This window comes from Sphaeramia orbicularis, unplaced genomic scaffold (assembly GCF_902148855.1).
Source record: "Sphaeramia orbicularis unplaced genomic scaffold, fSphaOr1.1, whole genome shotgun sequence".
Lineage (NCBI taxonomy): Eukaryota > Metazoa > Chordata > Actinopteri > Kurtiformes > Apogonidae > Sphaeramia > Sphaeramia orbicularis.
This window is the reverse complement of record NW_021941637.1, coordinates 93,530-116,692: the sequence shown is the minus strand read 5'-3', so window position 1 is coordinate 116,692 and position 23,163 is coordinate 93,530. Positions and strand designations below refer to the sequence as shown.

The window sequence follows — 23,163 nt, the reverse complement described above, 5'->3', positions numbered from 1 at the left end:
AGACTGTCCTCATGATGTCCTCTGGTGACTCGGGTCAGCACAGACCCATGTCGGTCTGATGGGCATCATCAGCTGTCGGACCAGAGCATCAGCGAACGCAACAGAAGCCTCTGTGACAGGAGGATGATACTGGGTCTGACCGTCTTCTGTCTCGTTGGAAAATAATAATTTGAGGGATTAAACATGAGTCAGAGTCTTTGATTTCCTCTGATATTCTGACATGATTACGCATGAACCTTTATCTTGTTTATCTGTGATCAGACTGTTGGATGACCTGTAGAATGAACTCATGTGTGACTTACAGATACTAAATATACATTTACCTTATGGGTGATCCAAGTCGCCCCCGTCAGTCCAGTGTCACCCACTGTATCGTCGACTCTCTGCTCAAACGGGCTGAGTTCGTCTCTTCTCCTTCCGCCTGTTTCGTCTTCCGCTTCGCGTCCACCTTGACGTCATCATCTGATCCTGCAGAGGGGAATCCCACCTGCAGACCCTGTTTATACTAATTTGCATATTTAACCCTTTGATGCATGAATTATAAGGTCCTTAGTCCAGATTTTTTTCCTCAGTGTTTTTATTCCTCTTTAGGCATGAAAAAAACAATGGGATTGATTTTTTTTAATGAACCTATTTTTTATGGAGTTACAAAAATGTCCACTCAGCTGGACACCATGTGTCTAATTTTTTAAGCAAAGAAATATATATTTACTGATATATTGTGTAACAACTATGAAATAAAAATCTTTTTAGTGCTGCTAATCTGATGTTTTCTCACATTTTAACATACTCTAATACCAGTTATTACTCACTTCATGGAGATAATATGCAAAAAAAAAAAACCTTTAAAAAAAACAACTATTAATTACACTCTAATAACAATAATAATCAATTGATTTACACTCAAACATGTCACTGCAGATCAGGTTTATCAAGAACAGCAAAGTTACAGTAATGGTATGAATTGCAGCGTATTATGGGATGGTGCATAAGCGTCCACTGTGTTGGCTGATATGGAACTAAAACAACAAAATCCATGAATATACAAGAGAACAGCTGGAGAAGAACTGTCCACTGGAGTGACCAGTGGAGTGACCACTGTGCATGAAAGGGTTAAATATGGGCGTGTAGCGGGAGGAGTCAGGTACTCCAACATATGCGCTCAATTCCAGCTGATTGCATGAATAAAGGAAGTAGGCTTGGATTCAGGCGTACGCTCAGTTTTATTCATGTGGATTTTTTTGTGCATATGGACGTAGGGCTGCACGATTTTGGAAAAAAAAAAAAATCCCGATTTTTTCCACTAAAAAACTCGATTTTTGATTTTGATTTTTGGGTAAAACTACAAAAGACAACAGAAGTCAGCATGTTGTTTTCATGAGCAGCCCACAATGCAAAGCACTGCTCTGACCTCAAATCTGTGATGGGATCACGTGATGAACCCACAGAAGTTTATTTTGTCTTAATTAAATCTTTATTGAATGAAGTAGAGTATACAAACAATGTATACAACAAGAAAATAACATAAGTTTGCCAGGGGGGATACACTATAATACAATGTCCAAATCAGAGCAAATACTGATGGTTTTTAGAGCCTTTTTGTTCCAGATTTATCGAACAGCTTTAAATAAAGTTCAACATCTTTCAAAAAATAAAGACTATTTGGTTTTGTGTTACAGAACTTACCTTTCTGAATGAAAAATTTAGCAAGTAAGAGGACTAAATTAATTATTTAAAAAAAAAAAAAAGTTTTTTTTTTCTTTTTGGGGTATCTGGTCCACAGCAGTGATCCCAGTGTCAGTCAGTGACAGGCATCAGTCGTGTGTTCGTGGACCAGGTTAATATGAGTGATCCACATGTGGTTCTGTTTAAACTGGGGGATCCGTGCGTGGAACAGACCGACCCAGGACACACTGGAGGGATTCTATGTGTGGAGCTGGTGGATGTGTGTGGGCACAGGGCTGTGTGGGCTCCTCTGCTGAGGCTGAGGACCCCACAACCCCAGACCCGGTTCAGAAGAAGACAGTACGGTATGGATCCGGGACAACGGAAGATGAGTGATCCACATGCAGTTCTATTTCAGTTGTGGGATCCGTGTGTGAAGCCACGGCTTACAGTGCTATAAGTACTGCAGGCTCATGAACACATTAAAGTCCGGTCATTACACAGACTTCTGTGACAGACCGCTGTCACTGATAGGAGGAGGAGCCTACGGGAGCCCGCAAGCGCGCGGCCTGGAGGCACGAGAGAGATGAAATCGATTTTACAATTTCCCTTTTTTAAAAATCGTCCTAATTAAAAAATCAGATTTCAATTTAAAATCGATTAATCGTGCAGCCCTATACGGACGTTTCTGGATTTAAGCGTACACCAGGTTTACGTATGAAATCCACACAGATCTGTATACATGAGGCCCCTGATGGTTGGGATCCAACTGAAACTGAAACTCCGCCTTATATTCAGCTACTGATGCTTTGAACTGAATCAGATGATTTCCAAACACATTCTACAAAAGTCAAAACTAGTGCTGTAAGAAAATACGGTTTCTGCAATATATCATGATATTTCATTTCACAAAACTGTATCGATATTAAAAAGCATTGAATTGGGGGGGGGGGGGGGGTTCATCCACAGCAGAAACTGAAGGTAAACGTCTGTAAAATGACAGGATTTAAGTGAAATAAATGTCTTTAGTAAAGACTACGGGTTCTGTTCAGGTTCAAGCAGAAAGTTACGCAAAAATATTTATATTAAAAACCTTAAAAGGTGACAAGCAAAAAATAAATACATAAAAAAACGTTAAATAAGAACGGACGACAAACCCAAATAATGACCGACTATAAAAACAGAAGTTTCATTTTAAAAACAGAAGCTAAACCATGGGCTCATCATCACTATCCTCCTGCTCCTGGAGGAGATCCTGGAGGGGTGGAGGGGTGGAGGATGGAGGGGGGGCAGGGCTGCTCCTCCCCTCCCCCTCCTTGGACACGCCTTCGATCCACACCTCCGTCTCCTCCTCCTGAGGGTGGTGATGGCCGTCATGGAGGTCGGGGGGAAGCGAGGGGTCGGGGGGAAGCGAGGGGTCGGCGGGGGCGGAGGGAGGGGAGGTGGAGCCAGGAGACAAAGGAGCAGAGGAGGGAGGAGGAGGAGGTTTTGACACAGAGTTATGGTTGGAGATGTCCCTGAAACTGGCAAGAGGAGGACGGAGGAGGACACCAGAGCGGGTGGAGCCTTCAATGGCCTTCTGGAGCTGTAGGAGGAGGAGGAGCAAGAGGAGGAGGAAGAGAAGAAGAAAAAGGAGGAGGAGAAAAAGGAGGAGGAGGAGGAGAAACAGGAGGAAGAGGAGGAGGTGGGTTGAGTGTCTCCATCAGTGTCAGTTCAGGTCCATACTCAGGTCAGTCTGATGTAAAGTGGATCAGAACCAGAACTCTCTGAACTGAATACATGACACATCCAACTGTGGATCTGCGGTTTAGAACTAAACAGCACAAGAACAGGACCAACACGTTTACTTTTACAAAACTAACCTTGGACCAAAACATTTGAATGAACTCAACATCCAAGAAACACCACAAATACAACAAGAAATGAGCGGAACTGGAGCCATACTCAACCTCAGATTATGATCGACACATAAATATAATATTTAACTGGATGATCAAAAGGACTGTGGGTGGGACCGGACCCTATGGTGGGTGGGACCGGACCCTATGGTGGGTGGGACCGGACCCTATGGTGGGTGGGACCGGACCCTATGGTGGGTGGGACCGGACCCTTTGGGTTCCCAGTTGTGGCCTCAGGGCCATATGTTTGACAGCTGTGGTCCATCTGATCTAAGAGAAGGGAAAACCTCTCCTTAAATGTCACATGGGCAGAAACAGAACAAACCCTGGAGTCATAATGAACCAGACGACAACGACAAACATAAGAATGAGGGTCAAAGCCTTGAAGTGACACCAAAGGAGACCATGACAGACAGTGTATGGATTCTGTTCAGAAAACACTCATCCATAATTCAAAGAGCTTTATGACGATCTGGAGCAAATACCAACAGGACGCTTCTGCCCCAAACAGGACGCTTCTGCCCCAAACAGGACGCTTCTGCCCCAAACAGGACGCTTCTGCCCCAAACAGGACGCTTCTGCCCCAAACAGGACGCTTCTGCCCCAAACAGGACGCTTCTGCTCTACTACAAGTTCAGTGTATGAAACCTGGACGGAGGCTTTTACAGAAGGATCAAAGGGAATCTAGTTGAACCTGCTGTTTATCTGCACTCCCACTGACCTTCAACTGACCAATCAGAGAGGAAGAGGAGGGGTCTTACCTCCTTCAGTGCCACTACGCCGACCAGTTTACCGATACTGGTCACATAGGCATGACTCAGGCCCAGCAGGGAGAACAGGGTGTGGGTCTGCGGGTCAGAGGAGAGGTCAAAGGTCACATTAAAGGTTAAACACTAAAAGAGAACAGGGTGTGGGTCTGCGGGTCAGAGGAGAGGTCAAAGGTCACATTAAAGGTTAAACACTAAAAGAGAACAGGGTGTGGGTCTGCGGGTCAGAGGAGAGGTCAAAGGTCACATTAAAGGTTAAACACTAAAAGAGAACAGGGTGTGGGTCTGCGGGTCAGAGGAGAGGTCAAAGGTCACATTAAAGGTTAAACACTAAAAGAGAACAGGGTGTGGGTCTGCGGGTCAGAGGAGAGGTCAAAGGTCACATTAAAGGTCAAACACTAAAGGAGAACAGGGTGTGGGTCTGCGGGTCAGAGGAGAGGTCAAAGGTCACATTAAAGGTCAAACACTAAAGGAGAACAGGGTGTGGGTCTGCGGGTCAGAGGAGAGGTCAAAGGTCACATTAAAGGTCAAACACTAAAGGAGAACAGGGTGTGGGTCTGCGGGTCAGAGGAGAGGTCAAAGGTCACATTAAAGGTCAAACACTAAAGGAGAACAGGGTGTGGGTCTGCAGACACAGGAGTCAGGACTCAGGGGTCAGAGGTTAATACTTCAGGTTGACATTTTGACCCCAGATCCACAGTCGTTAGCCTGGACCTGCTGAAGCCAGCCAGCCCCCCCCCGCGATCTCTGACCCCTGGTGGGCGTGGTCTTGTGCATCTCCTCCGCCCACCTTATGTAAGGACGTCCTCTCCACCAGCTGGAAGGGGGACGGGTCGATCCGGATCTCGTCGATCTCCATTGGTTTGTCCATCTGCTCCTGTTCCCAGGCCTGGATCTACAGCAGGAGCCAATCAGAGCCAAGGTCACAGACAGAGGGAGGGGCTGGAACCTGTCCATCATCACCAGTACCGTTTCCATTCACCCTCCGATTACAACTGGAGTCTACGGAAGTCAATCTGTGTCATCAGATGTTGAATTATAAAAACCATTCAATTTCTAGCACTGAATTTTTTTTGCACTGAAATTAAGTATCTGAATTTTTTGTCTCTCAATTTTGCTATGTTCATAAATTTAGAATTAAAACAATTCAGACGCAAAAAATTCGGACACAAAAAATTCAGAAGCAAAACCTCAGTGTTGGCTTAGGTGCATTCTGGGTAACTGTTGTAATTATCCAAATTACGTCCAAAAATAACGAAGCGAGACTCTCAGTTTAAAAATACGCATTCATTTACTGCGTGCGGCAACTTGAAAAACATACAACTTTTTCACAACTCGTGGCATACATACATCTACTTCCGTGAAAAATTTCCTATCCCTTATGGGTAATGCTAAACCTCATGGGAAACGTAGTTATCTTAATCTTAGCATTCATTATGGCTCATTTTAGCTCCACTTTTAACACAAATCACAAATGAAGTATACTGTATATTTTTACTGTGAAATAAATTCACATGAAATTGCATATATATCCTAAAATTATAATAAATCCAAACACAAATTACTTGTACTTTATCTTTCCCCAAATAAAGTCACAACATAACCCCCCCCCCCATTAACTTCAGTTAATCCAATACTTCCAAAGGATACAACAGCTGAACTGGTCTCTTCAAAACAGTCCCTGAAGGGGTGCGAACTGCACATGAGCGAACCAGACCATCTTGGCCTGTAAACTGTAAACGACTGCCTTGGAATGTTGTCCTCTCCAATGAGTACGACGTCTCTAACTTTCAGCTGAGAAGGTCGTGTTGTTTCCACGTGATGAGCTGACTTTAAGTCCAACAAATACTCCTTCCAGCTACTCCAAAAGCTGGTCATGAGCCTTTGTCTGTATCTCCATCTCCTTGTCATTTCCTCCTTGTTGACTGTTGGGTGTTGTTTGTCTGCTGGAAATGGCTTGGGAGGCATACAAGTGAGTCTCTGACCCACCAAGAAGTGCGCTGGTGTCAGTGGTTGGGGCTCACTTACGTCATTGTGCACATATGTAAGTGGTCTCGAATTTATAACTGCTTCCACTTCAGTTAGAAATGTACACATTTCTTCAAAATTCATTTGGCTTTTCCCAACACTTTTCTTAGAATGATTTTGACTGACCTCACCAGACGTTCCCAGAATCCACCCCACCAGGCTGCTCTTTCCAGGTGATTCCCTTGCCTGAGAAGAATTCTTTTAGGTGTGGGTCTTTGATACTCTTCCATAACTCCTTTAGATCGTGATCAGCTCTCTTAAAGTCGTAGCTTTGTCCAAGTATATCACCTTGCACAATCCTCTTCTTGAAATGAATCTTTTCAATGCTAACAGAAAACTTTCCATCGACTGATCTGAGACAAGCTCCAAATGCACTGCTCTCGTGACGGCACAGGTAAACAACGCGATGTATGATTTCTTCATGGAACCTGCTGACTTGACATAAAGCGGTCCTGTGAAATCCACTCCTGTGACTTCAAAAGGCGGTGACTCTGTTATCCTGTCTCTTGGTAATGGAGCCGTTGTCTGCCGTCCGGCTGTGGCTTTAAATCGTTTGCACAACCTGCATCCAGACACAATGCTTTTTACAATCTGACGTGCTCTCAAAATCCAGTGTCTTTCTCTGACTTGAACTAAGGTGTCTCTTACGCCTGCATGCATTATCTTCTCATGTTCATACTGCACCAACATTTCTGTGTATTTGTCTTTGTTGGGCAGAATCCATGGGTGTTTCTCTCTGAATGTGAAATCAGACTGTTGGAGTCTCCCTCCAACACTGAGTAGCTCTTCTCTGTCCAGAAAAGGTTTTAATTCTCGGATCCTAGAATCAGCGTTGAGGTTTTTTCCTGCCTTTAGAAGACTGATTTCGGTGTTGAAGCTCTGATTTTGTATCACTTTAATCCAGTATTTTTCTGCTTCCTGCAGCTCCTCTGTTGTCAGTTCACCATGTATTTTTTCACTTGAACATGTATTGTTCACAAATCTCCTTATCCAGGCTGTCACTCTAAGCACTGTTTGAAGCTTACTGTACTTCTCTAAATTTAAAACTGGTGCTAAGTGTTCTGTGTCTTGATGTACCAACTGTACAGTGACCTGGTATTTTGACTTGAGTTCAGCATTCATCTCATTCTCCTGAGTGAACTCCTCAGCTCCTTCTGACTGAGCCTGAGACATTAAGACTTTTGGTCCATTCCACCAGAGTGTGTTTTCTTTGAGACCCTGCACCTTTAAGCCTCTGGTAGGAAGATCAGCTGGGTTCCATTTTCCATGATGGTGGGACCATGACTCTGGCACAGTTAATGTCTGAATTTCTGTCACTCAATTTGCAATGAATGGTTTCCACTTCAGAGCTGAACTACGTATCCAGTGTAGTGTTATCATGGAGTCTGTCCATAGTTGCAGCTGAGTTTTGTCCACTTGCAGTGATTTCATGAGTGTGCTCCCGAGTCTGGCTCCTATCACTGCTCCCATTAGCTCCAAACGTGGCAATGTCATTTTTTTAAGCGGTGCCACCCTTGTCTTAGATGCAACTAGACTTGTAGTCATTTGTCCATCCTTTGATTTTCCTTGTAAGTAGGCTACTGCGCAGTACGCCCTTTCACTTGCATCACAAAACACATGTAGTGTTAAAGTCTGACTGTCCAGTGGGTCTACATCCATTTGGTACCACCGTGGGACAGATATCTGGTGTAGGTGTGGGAGTTCCGAACACCATTGCTGCCATTTGTCTTTTAGATCTGGTGGTAACTCCTCATCCCATCTGAGCCCCCTTTCCCACATTTCCTGGAACAGACATTTTATCCTGATTGTGAAAGGAGTCAGGAATTCCAGAGGGTCAAAAATGCGAGCAGCTGACTGCAGAACACTTCTTTTTGTGTTCTCCTTTTCCTTCAGGATTGTGAGCAAACTCCTGAGATCAAACACAAAATCATCAGTGGATGGTCTCCATACCAGTCCTAGGACCTTTAGCAAGGACCCATGTGTCTGTGTTTCTTCAGCGCAGTCCATGCAGACCTGCTGCCATTTCTCCTTTAGCTCCACAGAATTTGTCGTCCATTTGCATAGATCCATACCTACAGTGGACATAATGCTCCTTGCTGTAGTTGACACTGTGTGAGCTTCTGACACTTCTCTTGAGCTTGAAATGAAATCATCCACGTAGAGTGAAGTTTTGAGGTTCTCCACCACTTGTGGGTTTTCTGACTCATAGTTTCTGAGATGTTTCCTTATGGCTGCTGCAAGTAAGAATGGGCTTGGGGATGCTCCAAATACCACTCTTGTCATTCTGAGCTCACGCAGCTCCTCATCCATCCTTTCTGATGGAGTCCCTTTAATCCACAGAAATCTTACAGCATCTCGGTCTCTGTCTGACAGTGATATCTGCAGAAATGCTTTCTTTATGTCTGCCATGTAAGCTATTTCATGCAGTCTGAACCTTATTAAGACACTCATCAGATCTGGATTGAGATTCGGGCCAGTTTGCAAACAGTCATTGAGGGAGGGGCTTCCCTCTTCGTGGGATGATGCATTGAAAACAACACGTAACCTTGTTGTCACTTTATCCTCTCTCAGAACTGCATGGTGAGGTAAGTAATAAATCTCACCTCCTGGGTGTGATGCTTTGTCACTTGGTACATCCTCAGCAATTCCTTGCTTTAAGTAGTCTTCTACCACATCACTGTATCTGCTGTAGAGGGTGACATCCATTTTGAATTTCCTCTTCAAGCTCTGTAGCTGTTTCTTAGCGATGTAGTAGTTGTCTGAGAGTGCAGGATGATTCTGTTGCCATGGCAGCTCTACCTGGTAACGCCCATCTTTATAGATGCATGTTTCTTCAAATCGTTGTAGAGCTTCCTTATCCTCTGTACTCTCTACCTTTCCACTTGAAACAATACCTAACGACTCAAGCTCCCAAAATGCCTGCAGTTGCCTGTCCATGTTTGCTTCCTCACTAAGCTGAATATGCATACATGTTGTCTCTGTCATACTGGATACAGTTACTGGACCCTGTACTGCCCATCCGAAGGTGCTCTCCAACGCCACTAGACTTTCTGTTAATCTCTCTACACGACCTGACACAACACGGCAGTAGTAGTCTGAGCCAATGAGCACTGAGAGTTCTGGTTTGTCCTGTCCTAAGAAATCTGCAAGCATAAGACCCTTCCTTTTCATCTCCTGCTGTATATGCTCTCCAGGAACTTTCATTACAGCTGTACACACTTGAGGGGTCACTACTGCTTCTATCTCAATACGCTGCTCCTTATCATAGATATTTTCCAAACTAAGTTTCACAATGTTGCGCTTCACTGTTGTTGGAGAAGGTGAACCAAATGTGTGAAGAGTAAACGTTCCCTGTCTTATTGTAGGTAGGTTTAACCTTTTCACCACGTCCTCATGCACAAAGCTTCCCTGACTACCTCCATCCAATAAACAACGAACTATCATCCTGCCAGCTGGTCCTGTTAACCATGCTTTAGCTGTTTGCAGCAACACTGTGTTTTCTCTATCTGATTTTGTCCCTTCTGCTTGGGGAATTACTGAAGAAATTACAGTGTCCATTTTGTCTGCAACTACAGGTGGGTGTGCTTCCTTTCCCTCACATATAGCTATGTGATGTCTACCTCTACATGTAGCACATGACTGTCCCTTTAATCTGCAGAACCTAGCAATATGTTTTGGTCCTAGACATATAAAGCATCTACCTAGCTTCTTTAGCTTCTCCTTTCGGGCAGCTACTTCATATTCTGTACATTTCTCTGACCTGTGTTCTGCACTGTCACAAAATAGGCAAGTCTGAACCCTTTGGCTGGCTGTATGTAATGCAGCTGCACAAGTCATGCGTACTTTCTTTGGCTTTATGTCACTGACAGTATATGACTTGGTGAATGGCTTATTAACAGACTGGCTTTCTTTCTGGTTGTGTGATCTCATCATCTGCTGAGCCCTCTCTCTACTCTGAACCTCCTTCCGTAAAAACTTAAGAACATCAGGCACCTTCCATTCCTCATCTTCCTTTTGGCGGCTCTACTCAAGAGCCATATCCTCCGGCATCATCTGTAGCAATATTGGGCACAACATGCTACCATAAGTGTCTGAAACTACGCCCAGTGACTCTAAACTCCTAATCTGAATTTCACATTCATCATATAACTGCCTCAGTGCACTGACGTCTGACGATCTCCTAACAGTGGTGAGATTCAGTAGTTTGGTCATGTGAGCATTTACAATGAGATCTTTCCTGCCAAATCTGCTCTGGAGTATATCTACTGCAGCATCATAGTTACTGTCTGTCAAAGTGAGTCCTGCCACTGCTTTAGCTGCTGACCCTATCAGGTAAGTTTTCAGGTAGGTAAACTTCTCTCTTTTACATAGTCCAGTGTTACTGTGAATAGCTGTCTCATACTGGTTCCAAAACTCCTGCCATAAACTCACATCTCCATTAAACTTATCAATCATCAGCTTAGGTAACTTTACTGATGGGTTACTGTACTGTGCAGACGTTGTCCTCCATCACTTCGGCGGGGGGACGGCGTATCTGGATTCCTCACAGATTCTTGCTCTTATTTTCCGGTGAGCTCGTGTTTTCATCCCAATTATACGGTCTGTATAATCCTCCGCGAGGTCAATGTCCGCCTCCACGTCCTCCAACTGAGTGTGCGTTTCCATCTCACGGTCCAGCTGGGATAAACTGTCCTCCTTAGATGATAGCACTGCCAGCATCTCCCGTAGACGTTCCACATCTGCATCGTCCTTTAATAATTCCGCGTCGAGTTGGTTTAACAGTTTCGTGGTTGAACTCCGTATCGTCCGCCGCTTTCGTTTGATCCTTTCTATGCGTTCATCACCGGCCTCCACTCGAATGTCTTTGTCTTCGTCCGCCATTTCCCGGGTTTCGGCACCAAAAAATGTTGTAATTATCCAAATGACGTCCAAAAATAACGAAGCCAGACTCTCGGTTTAAAAATACGCATTCATTTACTGCGTGCGGCAACTTGGAAAACACAACTTTTTCACAACTCGTGGCATACATACATCTACTTCCGTGAAAAATTTCCTATCCCTTATGGGTAATGCTAAGCCTCATGGGAAACGTAGTTATCTTAATCTTAGTATTCATTATAGCTCATTTTAGCTCCACTTTTTTTTTTTTTTTTAAATTTTATTTTTATTGAGTCCTTCAAAGGTTCACAAATCACATTTTTAAAAAAAAATAAATAAATCAAGGACATCACAGTTAGTCCACAGCCCTAGCACAGAGCCGAACACATTGCATCTTGCACTAAATTGGAAAGAACACACATTAGTAAGATGTCCATGTTGGACTGTGTTTACACCGCCCACAGATATTACAATGGCATATTCCTGCTCTGTATAGTTTGACAGGTGTCCAGTATAGTCTGATGAGAATTTTAAACTGGATGAGTTTGGACCGTGCGTCTCTTATTGGCTTTAACATTTGTTTAATTAATACATCCCACTCATCCTCCCCAAATGTTTTCCCTAAATCCATTCCCACACCTTTTGGAGCCCTAAATTAACAGCCCTGACGTCTTCAATAAGAGTTATAAATGCACATTTTAGCTCCACTTTGAACACAAATCACAAATGAAGTATACTGTATATTTTTACTGTGAAATAAATTCACATGAAATTGCATATATATCCTAAAATTATAATAAATCCAAACACAAAATACTTGTACTTTATCCTTCCTCAAATAAAGTCACAACAGTAACCTTTGTACATGTGTGTCGGTTTAGGTGCATTCTGGGTAACCTTTGTACATGTGTGTCGTTTAGGTGCATTCTGGGTAACGTTTGTACATGTGTGTTGGTTTAGGTGCATTCTGGGTAACCTTTGTACATGTGTGTCGGTTTAGGTGCATTCTGGGTAACCTTTGTACATGTGTGTCGGTTTAGGTGCATTCTGGGTAACCTTTGTACATTTGTGTCGGTTTAGGTGCATTCTGGGTAACCTTTGTACATGTGTGTCGGTTTAGGTGCATTCTGGGTAACCTTTGTACATTTGTGTCGGTTTAGGTGCATTCTGGGTAACCTTTGTACATGTGTGTCGGTTTAGGTGCATTCTGGGTAACCTTTGTACATGTGTGTCGGTTTAGGTGCATTCTGGGTAACCTTTGTACATGTGTGTCGGTTTAGGTGCATTCTGGGTAACCTTTGTACATGTGTGTCGGTTTAGGTGCATTCTGGGTAACCTTTGTACATGTGTGTCGGTTTAGGTGCATTCTGGGTAACATTTGTACATGTGTGTCGGTTTAGGTGCATTCTGGGTAACATTTGTACATGTGTGTCGGTTTAGGTGCATTCTGGGTAACCTTTGTACATGTGTGTCGGTTTAGGTGCATTCTGGGTAACCTTTGTACATGTGTGTCGGTTTAGGTGCATTCTGGGTAACCTTTGTACATGTGTGTCGGTTTAGGTGCATTCTGGGTAACCTTTGTACATGTGTGTCGGTTTAGGTGCATTCTGGGTAACCTTTGTACATGTGTGTCGGTTTAGGTGCATTCTGGGTAACCTTTGTACATGTGTGTCGGTTTAGGTGCATTCTGGGTAACGTTTGTACATGTGTGTCGGTTTAGGTGCATTCTGGGTAACGTTTGTACATGTGTGTCGGTTTAGGTGCATTCTGGGTAACGTTTGTACATGTGTGTCGGTTTAGGTGCATTCTGGGTAACGTTTGTACATGTGTGTCGGTTTAGGTGCATTCTGGGTAACCTTTGTACATTTGTGTCGGTTTAGGTGCATTCTGGGTAACCTTTGTACATGTGTGTCGGTTTAGGTGCATTCTGGGTAACGTTTGTACATGTGTGTCGGTTTAGGTGCATTCTGGGTAACGTTTGTACATTTGTGTCGTTTAGGTGCATTCTGGGTAACCTTTGTACATGTGTGTCGGTTTAGGTGCATTCTGGGTAACCTTTGTACATGTGTGTCGGTTTAGGTGCATTCTGGGTAACCTTTGTACATGTGTGTCGGTTTAGGTGCATTCTGGGTAACCTTTGTACATGTGTGTCGGTTTAGGTGCATTCTGGGTAACCTTTGTACATGTGTGTCGGTTTAGGTGCATTCTGGGTAACCTTTGTACATGTGTGTCGGTTTAGGTGCATTCTGGGTAACATTTGTACATGTGTGTCGGTTTAGGTGCATTCTGGGTAACATTTGTACATGTGTGTCGGTTTAGGTGCATTCTGGGTAACCTTTGTACATGTGTGTCGGTTTAGGTGCATTCTGGGTAACCTTTGTACATGTGTGTCGGTTTAGGTGCATTCTGGGTAACATTTGTACATGTGTGTCGGTTTAGGTGCATTCTGGGTAACCTTTGTACATGTGTGTCGGTTTAGGTGCATTCTGGGTAACCTTTGTACATGTGTGTCGGTTTAGGTGCATTCTGGGTAACCTTTGTACATGTGTGTCGGTTTAGGTGCATTCTGGGTAACCTTTGTACATGTGTGTCGGTTTAGGTGCATTCTGGGTAACCTTTGTACATGTGTGTCGGTTTAGGTGCATTCTGGGTAACGTTTGTACATGTGTGTCGGTTTAGGTGCATTCTGGGTAACGTTTGTACATGTGTGTCGGTTTAGGTGCATTCTGGGTAACCTTTGTACATGTGTGTCGGTTTAGGTGCATTCTGGGTAACCTTTGTACATGTGTGTCGGTTTAGGTGCATTCTGGGTAACCTTTGTACATTTGTGTCGGTTTAGGTGCATTCTGGGTAACCTTTGTACATGTGTGTCGGTTTAGGTGCATTCTGGGTAACGTTTGTACATGTGTGTCGGTTTAGGTGCATTCTGGGTAACGTTTGTACATTTGTGTCGTTTAGGTGCATTCTGGGTAACCTTTGTACATGTGTGTCGGTTTAGGTGCATTCTGGGTAACCTTTGTACATGTGTGTCGGTTTAGGTGCATTCTGGGTAACCTTTGTACATTTGTGTTGGTTTAGGTGCATTCTGGGTAACCTTTGTACATGTGTGTCGGTTTAGGTGCATTCTGGGTAACGTTTGTACATGTGTGTCGGTTTAGGTGCATTCTGGGTAACGTTTGTACATGTGTGTCGGTTTAGGTGCATTCTGGGTAACCTTTGTACATGTGTGTCGGTTTAGGTGCATTCTGGGTAACCTTTGTACATGTGTGTCGGTTTAGGTGCATTCTGGGTAACATTTGTACATGTGTGTCGGTTTAGGTGCATTCTGGGTAACCTTTGTACATGTGTGTCGGTTTAGGTGCATTCTGGGTAACCTTTGTACATTTGTGTCGGTTTAGGTGCATTCTGGGTAACCTTTGTACATGTGTGTCGGTTTAGGTGCATTCTGGGTAACCTTTGTACATGTGTGTCGGTTTAGGTGCATTCTGGGTAACCTTTGTACATGTGTGTCGGTTTAGGTGCATTCTGGGTAACGTTTGTACATGTGTGTCGGTTTAGGTGCATTCTGGGTAACCTTTGTACATGTGTGTCGGTTTAGGTGCATTCTGGGTAACGTTTGTACATGTGTGTTGGTTTAGGTGCATTCTGGGTAACGTTTGTACATGTGTGTCGGTTTAGGTGCATTCTGGGTAACCTTTGTACATGTGTGTTGGTTTAGGTGCATTCTGGGTAACGTTTGTACGTGTGTTGATTTAAGTGCATTCTGGGTAACGTTTGTACATGTGTGTTGGTTTAGGTGCATTCTGGGTAACCTTTGTACATGTGTGTCAGTTTAGGTGCATTCTGGGTAACGTTTGTACATGTGTGTTGGTTTAGGTGCATTCTGGGTAATGTTTGTACGTGTGTTGATTTAAGTGCATTCTGGGTAACGTTTGTACATGTGTGTTGGTTTAGGTGCATTCTGGGTAACGTTTGTACATGTGTGTCGGTTTAGGTGCATTCTGGGTAACGTTTGTACATGTGTGTCGGTTTAGGTGCATTCTGGGTAACATTTGTACATGTGTGTCGGTTTAGGTGCATTCTGGGTAACCTTTGTACATTTGTGTCGGTTTAGGTGCATTCTGGGTAACCTTTGTACATGTGTGTCGGTTTAGGTGCATTCTGGGTAACGTTTGTACATGTGTGTCGGTTTAGGTGCATTCTGGGTAACGTTTGTACATTTGTGTCGTTTAGGTGCATTCTGGGTAACCTTTGTACATGTGTGTCGGTTTAGGTGCATTCTGGGTAACCTTTGTACATGTGTGTCGGTTTAGGTGCATTCTGGGTAACGTTTGTACATGTGTGTCGGTTTAGGTGCATTCTGGGTAACGTTTGTACATGTGTGTCGGTTTAGGTGCATTCTGGGTAACCTTTGTACATGTGTCGGTTTAGGTGCATTCTGGGTAACCTTTGTACATGTGTGTCGGTTTAGGTGCATTCTGGGTAACGTTTGTACGTGTGTTGATTTAAGTGCATTCTGGGTAACGTTTGTACATGTGTGTTGGTTTAGGTGCATTCTGGGTAACCTTTGTACATGTGTGTCAGTTTAGGTGCATTCTGGGTAACGTTTGTACATGTGTGTTGGTTTAGGTGCATTCTGGGTAATGTTTGTACGTGTGTTGATTTAAGTGCATTCTGGGTAACGTTTGTACATGTGTGTTGGTTTAGGTGCATTCTGGGTAACCTTTGTACATGTGTGTCGGTTTAGGTGCATTCTGGGTAATGTTTGTACATGTGTGTCGGTTTAGGTGCATTCTGGGTAATGTTTGTACATTTGTGTCGGTTTAGGTGCATTCTGGGTAACCTTTGTACATGTGTGTCGGTTTAGGTGCATTCTGGGTAACATTTGTACATGTGTGTCGGTTTAGGTGCATTCTGGGTAACATTTGTACATGTGTGTCGGTTTAGGTGCATTCTGGGTAACCTTTGTACATGTGTGTCGGTTTAGGTGCATTCTGGGTAACCTTTGTACATTTGTGTCGGTTTAGGTGCATTCTGGGTAACCTTTGTACATGTGTGTCGGTTTAGGTGCATTCTGGGTAACCTTTGTACATGTGTGTCGGTTTAGGTGCATTCTGGGTAACGTTTGTACATGTGTGTCGGTTTAGGTGCATTCTGGGTAACGTTTGTACATGTGTGTCGGTTTAGGTGCATTCTGGGTAACCTTTGTACATGTGTGTCGGTTTAGGTGCATTCTGGGTAACGTTTGTACATGTGTGTTGGTTTAGGTGCATTCTGGGTAACGTTTGTACATGTGTGTCGGTTTAGGTGCATTCTGGGTAACCTTTGTACATGTGTGTCGGTTTAGGTGCATTCTGGGTAACGTTTGTACATGTGTGTTGGTTTAGGTGCATTCTGGGTAACGTTTGTACGTGTGTTGATTTAAGTGCATTCTGGGTAACGTTTGTACATGTGTGTTGGTTTAGGTGCATTCTGGGTAACCTTTGTACATGTGTGTCAGTTTAGGTGCATTCTGGGTAACGTTTGTACATGTGTGTTGGTTTAGGTGCATTCTGGGTAATGTTTGTACGTGTGTTGATTTAAGTGCATTCTGGGTAACGTTTGTACATGTGTGTTGGTTTAGGTGCATTCTGGGTAACGTTTGTACATGTGTGTTGGTTTAGGTGCATTCTGGGTAACCTTTGTACATGTGTGTCGGTTTAGGTGCATTCTGGGTAATGTTTGTACATGTGTGTCGGTTTAGGTGCATTCTGGGTAATGTTTGTACATTTGTGTCGGTTTAGGTGCATTCTGGGTAACCTTTGTACATGTGTGTCGGTTTAGGTGCATTCTGGGTAACATTTGTACATGTGTGTCGGTTTAGGTGCATTCTGGGTAACCTTTGTACATGTGTGTCGGTTTAGGTGCATTCTGGGTAACCTTTGTACATGTGTGTCGGTTTAGGTGCATTCTGGGTAACCTTTGTACATGTGTGTCGGTTTAGGTGCATTCTGGGTAACGTTTGTACATGTGTGTCGGTTTAGGTGCATTCTGGGTAACGTTTGTACATGTGTGTCGGTTTAGGTGCATTCTGGGTAACGTTTGTACATGTGTGTCGGTTTAGGTGCATTCTGGGTAACATTTGTACATGTGTGTCGGTTTAGGTGCATTCTGGGTAACCTTTGTACATTTGTGTCGGTTTAGGTGCATTCTGGGTAACCTTTGTACATGTGTGTCGGTTTAGGTGCATTCTGGGTAACGTTTGTACATTTGTGTCGTTTAGGTGCATTCTGGGTAACCTTTGTACATGTGTGTCGGTTTAGGTGCATTCTGGGTAACGTTTGTACATGTGTGTCGGTTTAGGTGCATTCTGGGTAACGTTTGTACATGTGTGTTGGTTTAGGTGCATTCTGGGTAACCTTTGTACATGTGTCGGTTTAGGTGCATTCTGGGTAACCTTTGTACATGTGTGTCGGTTTAGGTGCATTCTGGGTAACGTTTGTACATGTGTGTTGGTTTAGGTGCATTCTGGGTAACGTTTGTACGTGTGTTGATTTAAGTGCATTCTGGGTAACGTTTGTACATGTGTGTTGGTTTAGGTGCATTCTGGGTAACCTTTGTACATGTGTGTCAGTTTAGGTGCATTCTGGGTAACGTTTGTACATGTGTGTTGGTTTAGGTGCATTCTGGGTAATGTTTGTACGTGTGTTGATTTAAGTGCATTCTGGGTAACGTTTGTACATGTGTGTTGGTTTAGGTGCATTCTGGGTAATGTTTGTACATGTGTGTCGGTTTAGGTGCATTCTGGGTAATGTTTGTACATTTGTGTCGGTTTAGGTGCATTCTGGGTAACCTTTGTACATGTGTGTCGGTTTAGGTGCATTCTGGGTAACATTTGTACATGTGTGTCGGTTTAGGTGCATTCTGGGTAACCTTTGTACATGTGTGTCGGTTTAGGTGCATTCTGGGTAACCTTTGTACATTTGTGTCGGTTTAGGTGCATTCTGGGTAACCTTTGTACATGTGTGTCGGTTTAGGTGCATTCTGGGTAACCTTTGTACATGTGTGTCGGTTTAGGTGCATTCTGGGTAACGTTTGTACATGTGTGTCGGTTTAGGTGCATTCTGGGTAACGTTTGTACATGTGTGTCGGTTTAGGTGCATTCTGGGTAACCTTTGTACATGTGTGTCGGTTTAGGTGCATTCTGGGTAACGTTTGTACATGTGTGTTGGTTTAGGTGCATTCTGGGTAACGTTTGTACATGTGTGTCGGTTTAGGTGCATTCTGGGTAACCTTTGTACATGTGTGTCGGTTTAGGTGCATTCTGGGTAACGTTTGTACATGTGTGTTGGTTTAGGTGCATTCTGGGTAACGTTTGTACGTGTGTTGATTTAAGTGCATTCTGGGTAACGTTTGTACATGTGTGTTGGTTTAGGTGCATTCTGGGTAACCTTTGTACATGTGTGTCAGTTTAGGTGCATTCTGGGTAACGTTTGTACATGTGTGTTGGTTTAGGTGCATTCTGGGTAATGTTTGTACGTGTGTTGATTTAAGTGCATTCTGGGTAACGTTTGTACATGTGTGTTGGTTTAGGTGCATTCTGGGTAACGTTTGTACATGTGTGTTGGTTTAGGTGCATTCTGGGTAACCTTTGTACATGTGTGTCGGTTTAGGTGCATTCTGGGTAACGTTTGTACATGTGTGTCGGTTTAGGTGCATTCTGGGTAACGTTTGTACATGTGTGTCGGTTTAGGTGCATTCTGGGTAACCTTTGTACATGTGTGTCGGTTTAGGTGCATTCTGGGTAACATTTGTACATGTGTGTCGGTTTAGGTGCATTCTGGGTAACCTTTGTACATGTGTGTCGGTTTAGGTGCATTCTGGGTAACCTTTGTACATTTGTGTTGGTTTAGGTGCATTCTGGGTAACCTTTGTACATGTGTGTCGGTTTAGGTGCATTCTGGGTAACGTTTGTACATGTGTGTCGGTTTAGGTGCATTCTGGGTAACCTTTGTACATGTGTGTCGGTTTAGGTGCATTCTGGGTAACGTTTGTACATGTGTGTCGGTTTAGGTGCATTCTGGGTCACGTACCTCCTCTGGGGTCATGGTGTCAGACAGCGGTGGAGGACAGGGCTCCTGCAGATGGAACAGAAGACAGATGAGACCTGTTTGTAGATGATCTGAAGGACCATCAGTCACTTCTGTCACCTCTAAGAACATGGTCTGAGATTAAAATCACAGATGAAGAACAACATTTGCATTTTAAAGTGAGACACTGTAAAACTCTGCAATAAAACCTTGTTCTTAAATGATACTCTAGTGTTTTGCTTTTTTTTTGGCATCGTGGCCCTGACAGATGTGTGATGTCCATGGGCTCTTGCTGATCTTCTACTCCGTCAGTAAAATGAAGTCCTGTTCTGTGATGCTGAATTTATCAGCCACATCTCCAATAATGTGTCCAATAATGCTCTAACCCACAGGTGTCAAACATACGTCCCGGGGGCCAAATCCGGCCCGCCAAAGGGTCCAATCCAGCCAGTGGGATGAATTTATGAAATGCAAAAATTACACTGCAGATATTCACAATCAGTGGTTTTAATTCAGGTTCCACATACAGACACATACAGTCCAATTAGATTTGAAGTGGGTCAGAAACAGCAAAATATTATCAGAATAACCTATAAATAATGACAAGCCCAAATTTTCTCTGTTTTTTTGATGTAAAAAAGTTAAATTACATGAAAATGCTTACATTTCCAAACTACGCATTTACAAAAAATGTGAATAACCTGAACAAATATGAACCTGAAGTGTGTTCAAAAAAATCCGTGTAATTGGACCAATATTCTGCCTGTTATTAAATGTTCTGTGTCTTTATAGATCTGCTGTGATGTTTAAGTGGTGTTAATAATAATCTGAGACATAATGTTGTTGAAATTGGATTTCTTAATTTTTTTTAAAAAGATATTTCCAGTTGTTCAGGTTATTCACATTTTCGTAGTAATATAATTTGACTTTCACACTAAAACAAAGAGAAAAATTTGGATTATTACTTATGGATTATTATTTTACTTTAAGGCTTAAAGGTGGATGTTTGGGTCTTTAAGGGTTAACTGATGACATAAAGGTTTACAGAGAAACAGGAACACAAAATACCATGAGTTTTTACATATGTGTAAATGGACAAATGCTGCCTTCAGGTGCTGTCAGAAAGACGAACCTCTCCACTTGTGAATTCTAAATGACCAGTGTGTTGTGTTCAAGTGCTTTTGTTGTTGTAATGAAATGAAAAATGGCTCAAACACTATTTTGGACCTGTTTTTTTGGGGTTTTTTTTCTTCTATTGTGTGTACTATAAATGCAGCAGCAGAGCGCTCATAAAACCACTGTTTGTCATTGACCCTGAATGCCTCGTTTCTCTCCACCATGTTGAAAAGGTCAAAGGTTATTTCATCTCGTGTACATACAGTTTTTTCCAGTTCAACAGTGGATTTAATATGATGGATTTAACTTGAAAGTACCTTCCATGGGTTTGGATCTAGTATTGCCCATGTTTCCCACAGTCCCTGAAGGCGGCGCAGCAGACCCACCTGTGTGTGTATGTGTGTCCGTCTGCTGGTGGACGTCCACAGTGTCCTCAGTGTCCTGGTCACAGACTGTAGAGGACCGCAGTCTGACACAGCTGAAGGACGACACACAGTGGACACACAGGTCAGAAAAACACACACACACACACACACACACACACACACACACACACACACACACACACAGCTGTTCACAGACGTCCCTCCCTCTGTCTGTCTCTTTGTGTCTGTTGCCTGGATACCATGACCACAGTTGTAAACCCACAGAGCTGCTGAAGGTTTACTGAGCACAAACAGATCCATCTGGTCCAGTTCCATCTGGTCCAGTTCCATCTGGTCCAGTTCTGTGGACAGACCTGTTAGTTCCATCTGGTCCAGTACAGACCCAAACACAGACTGAGAGAAGAACAGCCACAGAACACTGACGATGTCACAGACGCCTCTAGAACATAGAACACAGAAAACAGAACATAGAACATAGAACACAGGGATCATGTGGAAACACTGACAAACCTCGTTAACAGTAAAATCCAGCTGGAAAATCTGATGACGAAAAAGTTAGATACATTTTTTAAAATAAGAATATTTTTCTTATATAAAAATTTCTTGGTAAGCTTTTTTTCTATTTAGATGAAAAATAAACCAAATGTTCTAGAAATTCACTTTCACTTTGTTAGACATCATTTTTTGCAGCGTATGGACGTTCCACTGCTGCTGTCTGAGTGGACAAGACAAGAACATTTACCCACAATCCTTCACCAAACACGTTTATTATTATTATTATTATTATTATTATTATTATTATTATTATTATTATCAGTAATAACAATAATACTACTACTAATAATACTAACAACACTACTACTACTACTACTACTAATAATAATAATTATAACTGTGACTGACCTGGAGCAGGAACAGTGTGGTTTGAAGGATCCTGAGGTTTGACTGGAGGTAAAGGTCCGTTTCTCTCCTCTAGAACCGGGACGCCCTGTAGACGACAACTCCATGAAAATGCACTTTAGTAAATATTATCTGAAGCGGGGGGGGGGGACATATAGCCCGTGGGCCAAAACCAGCCCCTCAAAGCTTCTGATCTGGCCCACCAGATGAACGAGTGAAATACAAAAATGACACTGAAGAAATAAATGATGTTCAGCTCACGTCAGTTCAGTTCCACATTCAGACCAACAGGATCTAAAGTGGATCAGAACCAGCAAAGGAACACAAACAACTATAAATAATGACAAATACACGTTTGTCTTTGTTTTAGTGTAAAAAGAAGTAAAGTTATATGAAAATATTTACATTTAAAAATATCCTTTTATAAAAACTGTCAAACACCTGAAGTGTCTTCATATAAACCAGTGAAACTGGACCAATGTTCTGTCTGTTAAAAGTAGATCCACTGTATCTGTACCATAGAATAAACACATAAATGACAAACGGGCTGAATATTGGACACGTGACACTGATTTATATGAAGAAAACTGACGCTCATGTTATTCACATTTTTGAAAGAAGAGTTTATAGATGTCAAACGTTTTCATTTTGCAATTTTATTTTTTTTCAACAGAAGCGTATTGCATTCACACAAAAAAATCAAATTTGGCTCTGTTTTTCCGAATCAACGGGATAATTATCTCGTAAAAACAGAGCTGAATTAAATTTTTTGTCTGAAAACAGTACGTCATTAATTCAGAAAAACAGAGCCGAATTTTTTACTTATTTTTTTCGTAATTATGAGATAATTATCCCATTAATTTGGAAAAACAGAGCTGAATTTTATTTTTCTGCGTGAATGCAATACGCTTCTGTATTTTTCCTCTAAGTCTGTATTTGTCATTCTTTATAGGTTATTGTGTTCTTCTTTTCTTGGTTCTGATCCACTTTAGATCAGATTGGTCTGAATATTGAACCTGAACTAACCTGAGTTTAACACCGCCGGGTTAAAGCCTCTTTTACAGACACGTAAATGCTGCTTTAGATGATGATCATCTGTTCAATGTAAAACCTTCAGACTCATGAACCCGTCCCAGTGTTCATATCGGTTCCACACAAACCCAGAACACCACAACCTCAATAATTAAAGCCAGTCTGGAGCTCCACCTTGTCTCCTTGGTCGTGGTCGTCCTCGTCTACGAAGGCCAAGGACTCCCAGCTGTAGGTCTGACCCTGGTTCTGCTCCTGCAGACTCTGACCCTGAAACCAAACCCAAACACAGCAGTTCCAGCGCACGCTCAAACACACTCCACATTTCAACAGCACTGTGCTCACATTCATGTTCCAACGCTGTTAGAAAATGGGCTTTTTAAGCTGAGTTTGGATACTCATTGTTTAGTGTAAGCCTCATAATGGT

The 23,163-nt window shown here is 42.8% G+C and overlaps 1 protein-coding gene across 1 annotated transcript; it reads right to left on the bottom strand.

Moving 5' to 3' along the window:
• Nucleotides 1-2,273: 2,273 nt before the first annotated feature.
• Nucleotides 2,274-23,087, bottom strand: LOC115416648 (chloride channel protein 1-like). The gene is made up of 7 exons (XM_030130493.1): nucleotides 22,914-23,087; nucleotides 21,711-21,795; nucleotides 20,808-20,899; nucleotides 19,309-19,353; nucleotides 5,121-5,225; nucleotides 4,325-4,411; nucleotides 2,274-3,250 (listed from the first exon to the last, which is right to left on the bottom strand). The coding sequence occupies exons 1-7, from the start codon at nucleotides 23,085-23,087 to the stop codon at nucleotides 2,873-2,875; spliced, it is 966 nt and encodes a 321-aa protein (XP_029986353.1). The 3' UTR covers nucleotides 2,274-2,872.
• Between the last annotated feature and the right edge of the window lie 76 nt (nucleotides 23,088-23,163).

Bases quoted from the DNA above. Each gene is read 5' to 3' on its own strand.
- LOC115416648 (XM_030130493.1), bottom strand. From the start codon at position 23,087: ATGAATGTGAGCACAGTGCTGTTGAAATGTGGAGTGTGTTTGAGCGTG. The intron at 19,354-20,807 runs GTGGGTCTGCTG...TTCCATCTGCAG, and splicing joins GGACACACATACACACACAG to GAGCCCTGTCCTCCACCGCT. The intron at 3,251-4,324 runs GTAAGACCCCTC...CTCCTCCTACAG, and splicing joins GCGTAGTGGCACTGAAGGAG to CTCCAGAAGGCCATTGAAGG.